The 12296-nt window shown below is 42.5% G+C and overlaps 1 protein-coding gene across 1 annotated transcript in view; it reads left to right on the forward strand.

Moving 5' to 3' along the window:
• Window positions 1-3792: 3792 nt before the first annotated feature.
• Window positions 3793-12296, forward strand: part of SCCPDH (saccharopine dehydrogenase (putative)) — a 34988-nt gene continuing 26484 nt past the window's right edge. The window contains exons 1-3 of the mRNA XM_006897741.1: window positions 3793-4154; window positions 7667-7779; window positions 10469-10549. Of these exons, the coding sequence (XP_006897803.1) occupies window positions 3965-4154; window positions 7667-7779; window positions 10469-10549 (384 nt within the window). The 5' untranslated portion in view covers window positions 3793-3964. The remainder of the gene's footprint in view (window positions 4155-7666; window positions 7780-10468; window positions 10550-12296) is intronic.

Below are 12296 nucleotides of genomic sequence, written 5' to 3' on the forward strand. Positions count from 1 at the left end.
ATACTCTTCTCCAACACCACAGCTCAAAGGCACCAATTCTCCTTATATCCTCCTTAGTCATTGTCCAACTCTCTGATGCATAACAAGTGATAGCAAAGATCATGGCCTGTATCAGACACACCTTAGTCTCCAGAGAGACACCATTGCTCTTCAGTCCTTTGGAGAGGTCCCTAAGAGCAGACTTTCCTGACATTTAAGAAAACTAAAATTCTCAACATTAAGAAAACAAAAATTCTTAACAGCAGGACAATAGGCAACATCATGACAAATGGAGAAGAGATAGAAATATTGAATGATTTTGTCTTTCTTGGACTCACAATCAACATACTTGGCATCAGCAGCTAGGAAATCAAGACGTATCGCGTTGGGAGAGTTGACTATCTTCAAAATTCTGAAGAGAAACGTGTCAGTTTGAAATGGTAGAGTGTCAGTGCAGGAGAGAAAGATCTCAGATGAGATAGATTGACAGTGACTGTGACAATGGGGTCAAATGTGTCAGAGACAGTAAGGCTGACTCAGATTCAACTCAATAATGACACCTAACAACAACAACAATAGATGCCGAATTTTATTAAAGGCTTTGTTGTTTGTAGATGCTGCCCAGTGTGACCTGGCTCACAGCGACACTAGAAAAGATCTAAACCTTGTCCTATACTGAGCATTACCTCTGATATACTTCTGCCCATTGTTACAGTTCACTACGTCTATCCATTTTGTCAAGGGTCTTCCTTTCTTTCACTGATACTCCAACTTTCCCAATATCTTTTTCCAAGGACCAGCCCCTCTTAACAACATGCCCAAAGTACATGAGATGAAACCATCTTTGCCTCTGAGGAGCACCCTGGCTGTATGTTTTCCAAGTCATACTTGTTTGTTCTCTTAGCAGTCCATGGGATATTCAGCACTCTTCTCCAACCCCACAACTCAAAGGCGTCAGTTCTTTGTCTGTCATCCTTAGTTATTGTCCAGCTTTCAGATGCATAGCAAGTAATTGGAAAGACATAGCTTGAATCAGATGCAAGTCTTTAAACTGACTCCGTTTTGGGTATCTATTAAGTAATTTCAGGTGGTGCAAATGATCATATATTCCATTACTAAAGGACAGATCGATGACTCAAACCCAGCCAAAGGTTCCTTAAAAGTCAAGCCTGGCAGTCATAACCTTGAACACCCAATGGTGCACTTTAAGTCTTCACACGAGAGGTAGTTGTTAAACAAGCATTTACATGATATTGATGAACAACAACCAGCAGGGTGCAACTCTGGACAAGTGTCTTCTTGTCTTACTGCCCTGTGTTAGTTTCTCTCATTTACCACATACTCTGCAATTAAATGATTTATCACCCAATTAGGAAGGGCAAGGGCCTGGTCTTATTAGTCATTGAATTACTAGGATCTATTCCAGGCCCTGACACATACAGTCCCTCTTGGAATGCTTGCTCCATGAGCAAAATTAAAACATGTCTGCATGCATCTGATAAAAATGCATTCTTTTGTGGAAAAAAATAAGATGCACTAATTTTTTAAAAAAGAACTTTATTTTAGTGTTATTGTTGTTAGGTGCTATTGAGCATGACTCGTAGAAATCCTACGAACAACACACCTGGATACTGCCTTATCTTGTGCCATCCTCACAATCTCTGACACACTCCAGCCCACCATTGTAGACACTGCATCTTGTTGAAGGTCTTCCTCTCTTCCTTAGTTTTAGAATTACGGAGAAGTCGAAGAAATAAGTGTTCATTTAGACCCCTCAGCCAAGTCTCTCTGCTTAACAGCATATAGTACTGTGATGATCAAGAATCCAAGAACAGATACTTTGCTATCAAATGAACTGTCAGGCTTTCTTTTGATTTCATTCAAATTCAAGAACTTGAGTTCATGCTATGAAGTAATTTTTAACTCATAGAGACCTTCTTATCAGGTTTCTAAGGCTATAAATAGGAGCTCTGGTGACTTAGTAAGCTGTGTTGCAATCATAGAGACATGTGGTTTGAATCCACCAGCTGCTCTGCAGAAGGATGGACAATCGCTCTTCATGCAATTAGTGGGTTAGAACTCAATGGTACACAACAACAACAACAACAAATCTTAAGGAGAGAAGACTACCAGCACTTTAATGCAGTGCAAACCACTATGGACTAAGAAGCCACCTGAGTGCCAAAGATCTCACCAGCTTTTCTCTGATAACCTTTTTTCTGGCCCAGTGTCTCAATCAGAATATCACATCACCCCCTCAGTGTCTCCTAGTCTGTGACAGTTTTCCAGACTCGTCTTGTTTTCTTTCAATAGCTCACAGTTTGGAGGCACGCTGCTTGGGTATTTTGCAGAATGTGTCATGGATTTTGGAGAGGTGAAGTGCTTTGTCCCCAACACATGCATGCAAAGCACACAAACTACCAACTTGACATACTTGATTCATGTTAACCTGATAATTTGCCATGAGAATGTTTGGCAGGCTTCTCCACCATAAAGTTACTATATTCTATTTTTTGCCAGCAAGTGACAAAGTGCAGCCTACATCCAAAGGACAGGGAAGTAAGTATGCCAATCATGAAGGTGATTCCAACTCACAGTGAGCCTGGGGCCAAGTCGAATAGCCTCATGGGACACCCAACGCTCAAAAGTCCTTAGGGACACACACTGCCACATCTTCCTCCTGCCACAGTGGCCAATGGCTTTGTACTACCCAACATTAACTCTCCTTGTTATGTACCACACTATAGAGTGGAAATTGACTCCCAGCTGACCCTCCAGGGGGTTTTCAATCACACAGGAGGAGGAGATTGTCCATTTCTCTCCTGTGGAGCGGCTCATGGATTTGAACAGTGTGCCTTCAGGATTGCAGCACAGCTTCTTACATCTAAGCAGATCTCCTCGGTTAAGCTTCAAACCATGTAAATTACTTGGAATTTTTCTGGGAAAAATTTGCCCCTCATTTATCCAATCACCTATTTTTGTTTTAACGTAAGAAGAAAACAGGGAGCTTTGGTGCCTCTGTTCTTGTTGTTGCGGACCATGGAGTCGGAACTGACCCGTAGCTGATCTTCGGCAGGTTTTCAGAGGCAGTTAATCATATGGGAGGAAATTGCCCAGCCTTCTCCTGTGAAGCAGCTGGTGGCCTCGAACCACTTGCTTTGGGGATTGCAGCGCAGCTTCTTGCCAGTGGCAAGGAGTTATGCCACTGACAAAAAGGCAGGGGTTTGAGATAGGCAGTCTCCTCCCATATTATTTAGTCTCTGAAATCCCGTTGGGGTGGGTCATCTGTGGGTCGGTTCTCACTCAATGATACATAACAACACGATGAAAACTCCTCAAAACACTAGGAATCGCCGTTGGCTTCACACGTCCAACGGGCATAGGGGCTTAAGTGTCAAAGGGGAGACAGGTGTTGGGACTGTTGGACATGCAGCTGGTGGGCTGGGGCGAGGCGCAGAGCAAGCGGCCGGTGGGGAGAGAACCAACGCCCCCGCGGCCAACATGCTCGCGGCAGTGGGCAGGCGGCTCTGATCATCAGTATGGTCTCGCATGCTGGCGCTGCGCAACCCTCTGGTAGAACAAGAACGACCGGCCGCCGCCTCCGGCCTCCAAGAGCCAGCGCAGCGGCGCCCGGGGGGTCAGAGCGTGGTGGGACGGGCGAGCGGACGGAGCTATGGGCCGCCGCAGGCCTCTGCCAGCCCTAGAAGCAGAAGCCCCGCCAGAGCCGCTGCCAGCCACCGCGGTGCAGCCGGACAGTGAAGAGAGACCGCGGCGTCGCAATCGCCGGCCAGGCCACGAGCGGCTGTGGGCGTGGCCGTGGGCGTGGCCTCTGCGTGGCGCGCGCGGGCCGCCGGGATCGCGGGACGCCTGCGGCGGTGGCGGCGACGACGGCGGCGGTTGTTGCGCTCGGTACTGGGGTCGCTGTCTGAGGCGCAGGCGCCGTGCGGTCCGCCTGCCCTCGGCCTCGGCCCGCTGTGTCCTCGTCATGGCGACCGAGCGGAGGCCTTTCCACCTGGTGGTGTTCGGCGCCTCGGGCTTCACCGGCCAGTTCGTGGCGGAGGAGGTGGCCCGGGAGCAGGTGGACCCGGAGCGGACCTCGCGGCTGCCCTGGGCCGTGGCGGGCCGTTGCCGGCAGAAGCTGCAGCGAGTGCTGGAGAGGGCTGCCCTGAAGCTGGGTAAAGGGGCGCGCAGGGTGGGGTCCCCCGGCTCCGCCCTCGCCCCGCAGTCCCCTAACCGGAATTAAGTCCCTTCACCCAACGTGAGGGATTTTCCTCCACGGACGCGCGGTCGGTAGCCCCCATCCCCGTCGAGACGGGAGTAGGACAGCCGAGCTTCTTAGACAAGCCGTGGCTTTGTGCCACTGCGAAAGTGTTTTGTTTCTTTCCTCTTCTTCCTATTCATTACTCCCATCGTTTGTGAGGTCCCACTGTGCATTCCCACGTCTCTTTGGAGAGATGGTCAAGAATGTTGATCTTTCCACTCTATGCTGCATCATCTTTAGAGACGGGGCACCTAGGGGTCTGGAGGTTTCTTGGGTTTCCTGGGACGGGAAAGTCGGCCTTTCGGTTTCTAGAAGCTTATATCCAGGCTCTTCCTTTGCTTTGAGTTTTGGAGATGGGAGTAATTGTTAGATGGCTGTCAAGTTGACTATTCCTCATAGTGACCCTAGGACCAACGGATCTGAACCCCACTCTATCCTGTGCCGTCCCCACCATCTCGAATGTACTGGAGCCCATTATTACAGTCACTGTGTCCATCTGGTTGAGGGTCTTCCTCCCATTTGCTCACCCTCCATCTTTCCCAACATATCCTTTTCCAAGGTCTTTATCCTCCTCTAACAGCATACCCAAAGTATGTCAGACACACTTCATCATCCTCTCTTCCAAGGAGCACCCTGATTGCACTCTATTCAAGACATATTTGTTGGTTCTTTTGGAAGTCCACGGCATATTCAGTACATTATTTCAACACCACAATTAAAAGGCATCGATTCTTCTACTGTCCTTATTTGTTGTCCAACCTTCAGATACATTGCAAATGATTGAAAAGAGCATGGATTGAATCAGGCATACCTTAATCATTAAATTGACATCGTTGTGCTTTTCTGCTTTGGAGAGGCAGTGACAGCAGATTTTTGTTTCTTGCATGCTGGTACCAAAGGAATTGTAAAAGCTTGCTTAAGAGCTTTCCTAATACCATTGTATTTATGAGTTGGACTATTCCCTTCCTTCAGCATTCCTCCATGAGTGTTTTTTTTGAGTGGTATTTTCTATGCCAGGTTCTATTCTAAGATCTGGGAATACACACCCTCATTCAGCTTACACTCTGTTGGAGGAACTCAAAGTCACTGTAGCCAATTCTGACTGGACCCCTAGCTGACCCTCCAGTAGGTTTTGTGAGGTTGTAAATCACTCGGGAGGAGATTGCCTCTTGTTTTGTTTTTTTTTTTGAGATTGCCTCTTGTGGAGGCGCTTCCCTTGGGCTAGGAGTGCAAGTCCCTATGGTCAAGGCCACCCAGGCTCCCTGTTGGTGAAAACATCTAAATTAGGACTCTATAGCTTTTAAAACTGACTCTTAATCCCCCACCTCAGAGTCACTTCATACAAATAGTCAGAAGGTGGATATCCTGCATTCTTTTGTTTTTAAGTTTCATCTCACTTCATTTTTGGATCCTGCTTTGGATAGAAATGTAAGTTGATAGTGATTATGTAGAAGATACCATTCAGGTTTGACTTTTCCTACAGCTGTTAATGTTGTACTACCAGCACACAGCATCTTGGCTAAAGAGCTTTTAGTCTTTGTTCATTTATGGGGGGGTGGGAATCACTACTAAAATAATATTCTTGGTCCATTTCTGTTTCCTCCAACCATTCCTGTACAGTCTCATTATCTACCCTCTGTAATACCCAGACCAGAGTGTGTGTAACGAACACACCGTGACCCATCAAAACCTGCATAACTCCTGGTTAATTCCAATTATTTTCTTATTATGTGTTTGATGATACAGACTGCGCTTTTCATCTGTGCTCTTTGTTCCCATGATATTGATGTTAATTAACACTAGCTCCCATAATTGGATCATGTGTAATTGTTTAGTAGTTAATGAGGATTATTCTTATAACAAACTGCTTGGTACAGAAGTCAGGAAAATTATCTACTTCAGCACCAAATTTGATTATTAAATTGTCATTATACAAAATTATCATTTCTACAATGGTTGTGTTAGATAATTTTTTAAGTTAGATTGTCCAAAAATGACTGGAACAGCACATCAACAAAAAACTCCCAGAAGTGCAGGCTGGATTTAGAAGGGGTTGGGGTACTAGGATATTGTAAATAATGTTAGATGGATCTTGGCAGAAAGCAGAGAATACCAGAAGAATGTCTTATCTGTGTTTCATTAATTATGCAAAGACATTTGTGAATCACAACAAACTGTGGCTTACTCAAGACTGGGAATCCCAGAACATTTGATCGTGTTAATGCGAAACCTATACTTGGACCAGGAGGCAGTCGTCAGAACAGAGCAAGGAGCCACTGCATGGTTCAAAATTGGGAAGGGTATACACCAGTGATGTATCCTATCTCCATAACCTTTTCAACCTATATGCAAAACAGATTATGCTGGAGGCTGTGCTCTATGAGGAGAAATGTGGCAACAGGATTAGAGGACGAGTCATCAACAATCTGCGTTAAGCAGATGACATGAAGTGCTTGCTGCAGAAGATCACGGACTGCAAATATGGATTGAAGCTTAATATCATCATTGGGCTGATTGGCAGCATCATGATAGATGATGAAGAGATTGAGATTGTTAACAGCTTTAGTTTGCTTGGCTCCACAGTCAACACTCTTGGCACCAGCAGCCAGGAAATTAAAAGCCATATTGCAATAGGAAAGTCGGCTGTTAAAGACCTCTCCAAAGTACTGAAGAGCAACAGTGTTAGTCTGAAGACTAAGGTGCACCTTATATAGGCCATGGTCTTTGCAATCACTTGCTATGACTTGTCAGAGATCTGAACAGTGACTAGGGAGGATAGAAGGAGAATTGATGCCTTTGAGCTATGGTGTTGGAGAAGAGTATTGAATATACCATATACTACTAAGAGAACAAACAGGTTCATCCGGGAGAGGGTTAAACTAGGCTGCTCCTTGGAGGCAAGGATTCTGAAGCTTCATCTGACATACTTTGGACATGTTGCAAGGAGGGACCAGTCCTTGGAGAGGGACGTCATGCTTGGGAGGGTGGAAGAGATGTGCAGGAGAGGAAGGCCCTCTATGAGATGAATTTATTCAGTGACTGGAGTAATGGGGATAGGTGTGTCAGAGCTAGTGAGATTGGCACAGGATAGAGCAGGGTTTAGGGCTGTTGTACATAGGGTTGTTATGAGTCGCAGGCGACTTGACAGCACATAACAACAGTTAATATTTTTAGTAAATTTAGTGTTTTTTAAATAAATCTAGTATTGACTTTATTTGTTAATGAAATTAATATAAAATATGGCTACCATTAGCTTTATTTGTTAAGGCTTAAAAACACTTTATCCTTCTGGTTAAAAATCTTTTGTCTTCTAAGGTAGAGCGGTAGTTTCCAGTATATTTAGTAAATTTGTCACTGATTACTTTCAAAAGATATGGCAGTCTAATGTATTGGAACTGGCTTAAAATTATTCCTTTCTTGTTTTAGGAAGACCAACACTACCATCTGAAGTTGGAATAATAATTTGCGATACCACTAACCCAGCCTCACTTGATGAAATGGCTAAACAGGCAACTGTTGTCCTCAATTGTGTGGGACCAGTGAGTAATCACTCCTTCTTTGTATAAGAACAAACTGTGCATTCATTGCTAGCAAAATGTGATACTTGAAAAATTTCAGAGGAACCTACTGGCAGAACATAAGAGTTGGTTTGATAGCCTTAACCCCATATGGGAAATAGTGACTTTTCAGGAAGAACAAATGTATATTAGAGAACCTCTGGAAGAGGGAGTGCCAAGCTCTCTGTGATAATTGCGGTTAAGGAATATGTGCTGGATTATTGACTGGTTAAAGACAGGGTTGTCAGGCTATTTTAAGAAAAGAAAAAACACCCCAAAACAAAACACCTTTATTATACCTCTTTTGTTAAAAAGTTTGAACATGTTCCCCCAATATATTTTTTAATTTGTGAGTGATTTTTTTTATTAGTATAAAGATACCAATTTCAAAATAAGTGAAAAATAGACTGAAGAAGCACTAATTGTTAAATTGATCCTTACTGAATGCATGCTATGTGTGAAAGGCTCCATTTTGGGCCCTTGTGGAAGACAAAGATAAAAACCTTCATAGAGCCTCTGCATTGTACTGGAGGAGATGAAATAAAACTATTAAATCTCTTAGATAGTGATATGTGGTTTGAAAAGAAGGAAATATTGACATGATGACTGTGGCAATGAATTCAAGTGTGTCAGAGATGAGGATGGCATGAGATAGGACAGGATTCAGATCTGTTATTGATAGGGTTGCTTTGAGTTGTAGTTTACTGGATGGTGCCTGACAACAACAGTAAGGTAAGTAAAAATGTTTGACATGTCATACCATATTAGGTGGTCAGTCTGGAAGACCCTATGAAGAGTTGACAAGTGAAGGAGGAAGTGATGTGAATATTTAAAAAGAATAGTCACAGGTCTAAGATGAGAATGGCTTAATGAGACTGAGAATTGTTTGGCCGGAGTGGTGTGAACAGGCCAAAGAGATGGGTAGTTAGATTGGACTTTAGAAGCAAGGTCAGGGTTGTTTTTTTATTTTCTTCTGAATGAAACATTGAATGGCTGAGAGCAGGGCCGTGAGAGGAAAAAGAGGTAGTGGGAGGCCCTCAGTGGACTAGTACAGACAAGTGCCGGAGATGTAAATGTAGTGGGAAGCAGTTGAGTTCAGAGTATGCTTTGAAAGAACCAGGAGTTTTTGTTACTGTACAAGATGTGAGAGAGGAGAGTCAAGGATGACTCTTGAGACTTTTGGCCTGTTCATCAGGGTGAATGGTGATGATTTACAGACCAGGGAAACCTTCACAGTTGGCAAAATATTTGAAAGCTATATATCTAGAAGAATTTTGGTAATTAATTTTTTTAATTGAAAGCAAATTTTTGGACTGTTGTTAGGTAAAACTATAAATGTTATTTAGATGTATCTCATTCTTAACCAGCTTAGATTTCATTGTCCATTACTGTAATCATGCTCTTACATACATACACAGATTTTTGTTTGTAATGCACTGGCTAAATAATACACAATGCACTTAACATGCACAGCAGGCATATGGAACTGAATATATGATTTGTAGAAAACTTTATAACTTGCATGCTGTTTATGTAAAAGTATGCAATAGTTGGAATATGGAAGAGATTCCCCAAAAAAGTGATGCAGTACATTGTAGCACTTAATGAATAATATCATTAATACCTTACTCAAGTAATATCTTACTTTAGATTTAGGAGATTATTTTAAAATGACAGGGAACTACCTGAAACTGGATACTGAAAAGGCTGTACAATGGAAGGACATAATTTTTGGCCTCAGGTGGATCTTGGCTGAAGATATCAGAAAAATATCAGAAAGGTGCCTACTTGTATTTTGTTGATCTTAAAAAGTTATTTGATTATAATATAATAATAAAAAATTTTATGGTGTCTCTCTGGAGACTAAAGTGCGTTTGATACAGGCCATGGTCTTCGCAGTCACTTGTTATGCATCAGAGAGTTGGACAATGACCAAAGAGGATAGAAGGAGAATTGATGCCTTTGAGCTGTGGTGCTGGAGAAGAGTATTGAGAATACCATGGACTGCTAGGAAAACAAACAGATTCATCCTGGAAAGGGTTAAACCGGGTGGCTCCTTGGAGGAAAGGATTCTGAGGCTCCGTCTAACATACTTTAGACATGTTGTGAGAAGAGACCGGTCCTTGGAGAAGGACATCATGCTTGGGAGGGTGGAGGGACGGCGCAGGAGGGGAAGGCCCTCTATGAGGTGGATTGATTCAGTGACTGGGATAATCGGGATGGGAGTGTCAGAGACAGTGCGATTGGCATAGGACAGAGCAGAGTTTAGGGCTGTTGTACATAGGGTCGCTATGAGTCGCAAGTGACTCAATGGCACATAACAACAACAACATCATAAATAATAGAAATTCAAGAAGTAATTGTGCTTCTGTAGAACAACATGTCTATAAACCAAGAAGCCAGTCATTGGAATAGAACAGGACAGGAGACTGCTGTGTGGTTTAAAATCATGAACAGGGAGCACATATTCACCTGTAATTCCATCACGGCTTATTTACACTTAATTTACACTGCACAGTAATAGAATGCAGTTGTGCTATTTCTGCAATTTATCCTTAGGCTACGTTTTGAACATTTGGTTTCTTAATAATTAGAATTACTTCAAAAGATAAATGCTTTTTCATTTGTTCAGACCTGCTAAGAGTAAACTGTTTGTCATCTTATCACCTAGTACCGATTTTATGGAGAACCTGTGGTAAAGGCATGCATTGAAAATGGAGCTAGCTATATTGACATCTGTGGAGAACCTCAGGTATGGAACATAGGAAATTAAGATACGTAGAATTAAAACCACGTAATTTTCCATTTAATGACTAGGATACTATTTAGTGCAGTTTTGGAGATGTAATTTAGAAGTTGGTGATTTCTTGCTGGTGTTGAAATGTAGTGTCCCTGTGGAGGTAAACTTTCGTACCTTGAAAGAGCACACAGATGTAACATCCTTTGTATATATTATGCATTGCTTTTTATAGCTGCTGCATGCTGTAAATTAAATTAATTAAAATATGCTATGTATAATTCTCAGTATCACACTTTATTTTTTATTAGAAGCTCCCTTCTGAAATTAAACTTCTTTGTAACATTAAACCAGAACCAAACCCACTGCTTGCAAGTTGATTCTGACATACAACAGGGCTCCATTGTGTTTCTGAGACTGTGCATCTCTGTGGGAGAATACTAGCAACCTTTGTGCTGGGGAGCAGATGGTGGGTTCTGATTGCCAGTCCTTTGGTTAGCAACACGATATGCAACACCCTGTCCCATAAGGGCTCCTTCTTTACCACCTTATCGAGAAATGGGAAATCCACTCAGCCTAAAAATGTTGACTATGTTTATCGAATGCTTACCCCATGCTTCAGTGTGCAGATGTCTTTGAGTAACTTCATCTGTTTCATCTTCATCTCTGTCATAGATGAGAGAACTGATGGTTTGTAAAGTAGCTTGTTGATGTTATTATTGTTGTTGATTGCCTTCAAGTTGAGCACAACTCATAGTGACCCTATGAACAAAAGGCCTGAAGCCCTTCTACAACTATCAACATTTATCAAAGTTCATAGAGTGTAGATGCATGTTGTTTAGGAAGTGGGTATCACTCCTGCTTGCAAAAAGGAGCTTACTCAAAGTTAATGCAGCTAGTGCATGGAAAAACTTGCAATTTGCCTGACTACAGCAAGTAGTGTTCTGATAAGTACTAAACCACACTGCCTCTTCAAGCTGTAATATCGTATCCCTAAAGCTGATTAGTATCATTGTGCCAACATAATACATACTTTAAGTTTACCATTATAGAATATATTCTGGAAAAGAGTAGGACAATGTAAATGATCAAAATGTGTTTATGATATAGGAAACTTGAATAAAATAACAATTTCTGTATTAGTTAGAATACCACAAAACATAGACAACTGTGAAAAGCCTGCTACATCATTTTACAGACTTCCATGAAAGTGATATCAGAACTTAATAACAATCCAGAAGATAAAAAGATTTCTTTCAGCTCAGTAGTAGAGGACAGAATTTTGTAGAGCTCCTATGGCTTCATAGAGGAGAGCCTAGCTCTTTTGCTTCCACTACCATCCTGTTGTCCTGTCTAGATGTGCATAGATATTCATCTGTAATCATATCATCTCAGTAATGTAATTTGGAGCAATATTTTTGTTTTTATATTTTTCTATGTTAAATAGGTGAGTACTACTTTTGGGGTTTTTTTTCGCATTTGAAGACTATGTCTTTTCTATGTTGTTGTTGTTGTTGTTATGTGCCAACTCCTAGCGACCCTATGTACAAGAGCTCTATATGCTCTTCTATCCTGTGCCAACCTAGCCATCTCAAACGCACTTTTTCCCACCTCTTCAGTCACAGAATTGATCCATCTCATCAAAGGCCTTCCTCTCCTTCGCCACCCCTCCACTCTGCCAAACATGATGTCCCTCTCCAAGGACCAGTCCCTCCTTGCAACATGCCCAAAATATGTCAGATGAAGCTTCAGAATCCTTGAC

This window comes from Elephantulus edwardii, unplaced genomic scaffold (genome assembly GCF_000299155.1).
Source record: "Elephantulus edwardii isolate Elephantulus edwardi_28Jun2011 unplaced genomic scaffold, EleEdw1.0 scaffold00214, whole genome shotgun sequence".
NCBI lineage: Eukaryota > Metazoa > Chordata > Mammalia > Macroscelidea > Macroscelididae > Elephantulus > Elephantulus edwardii.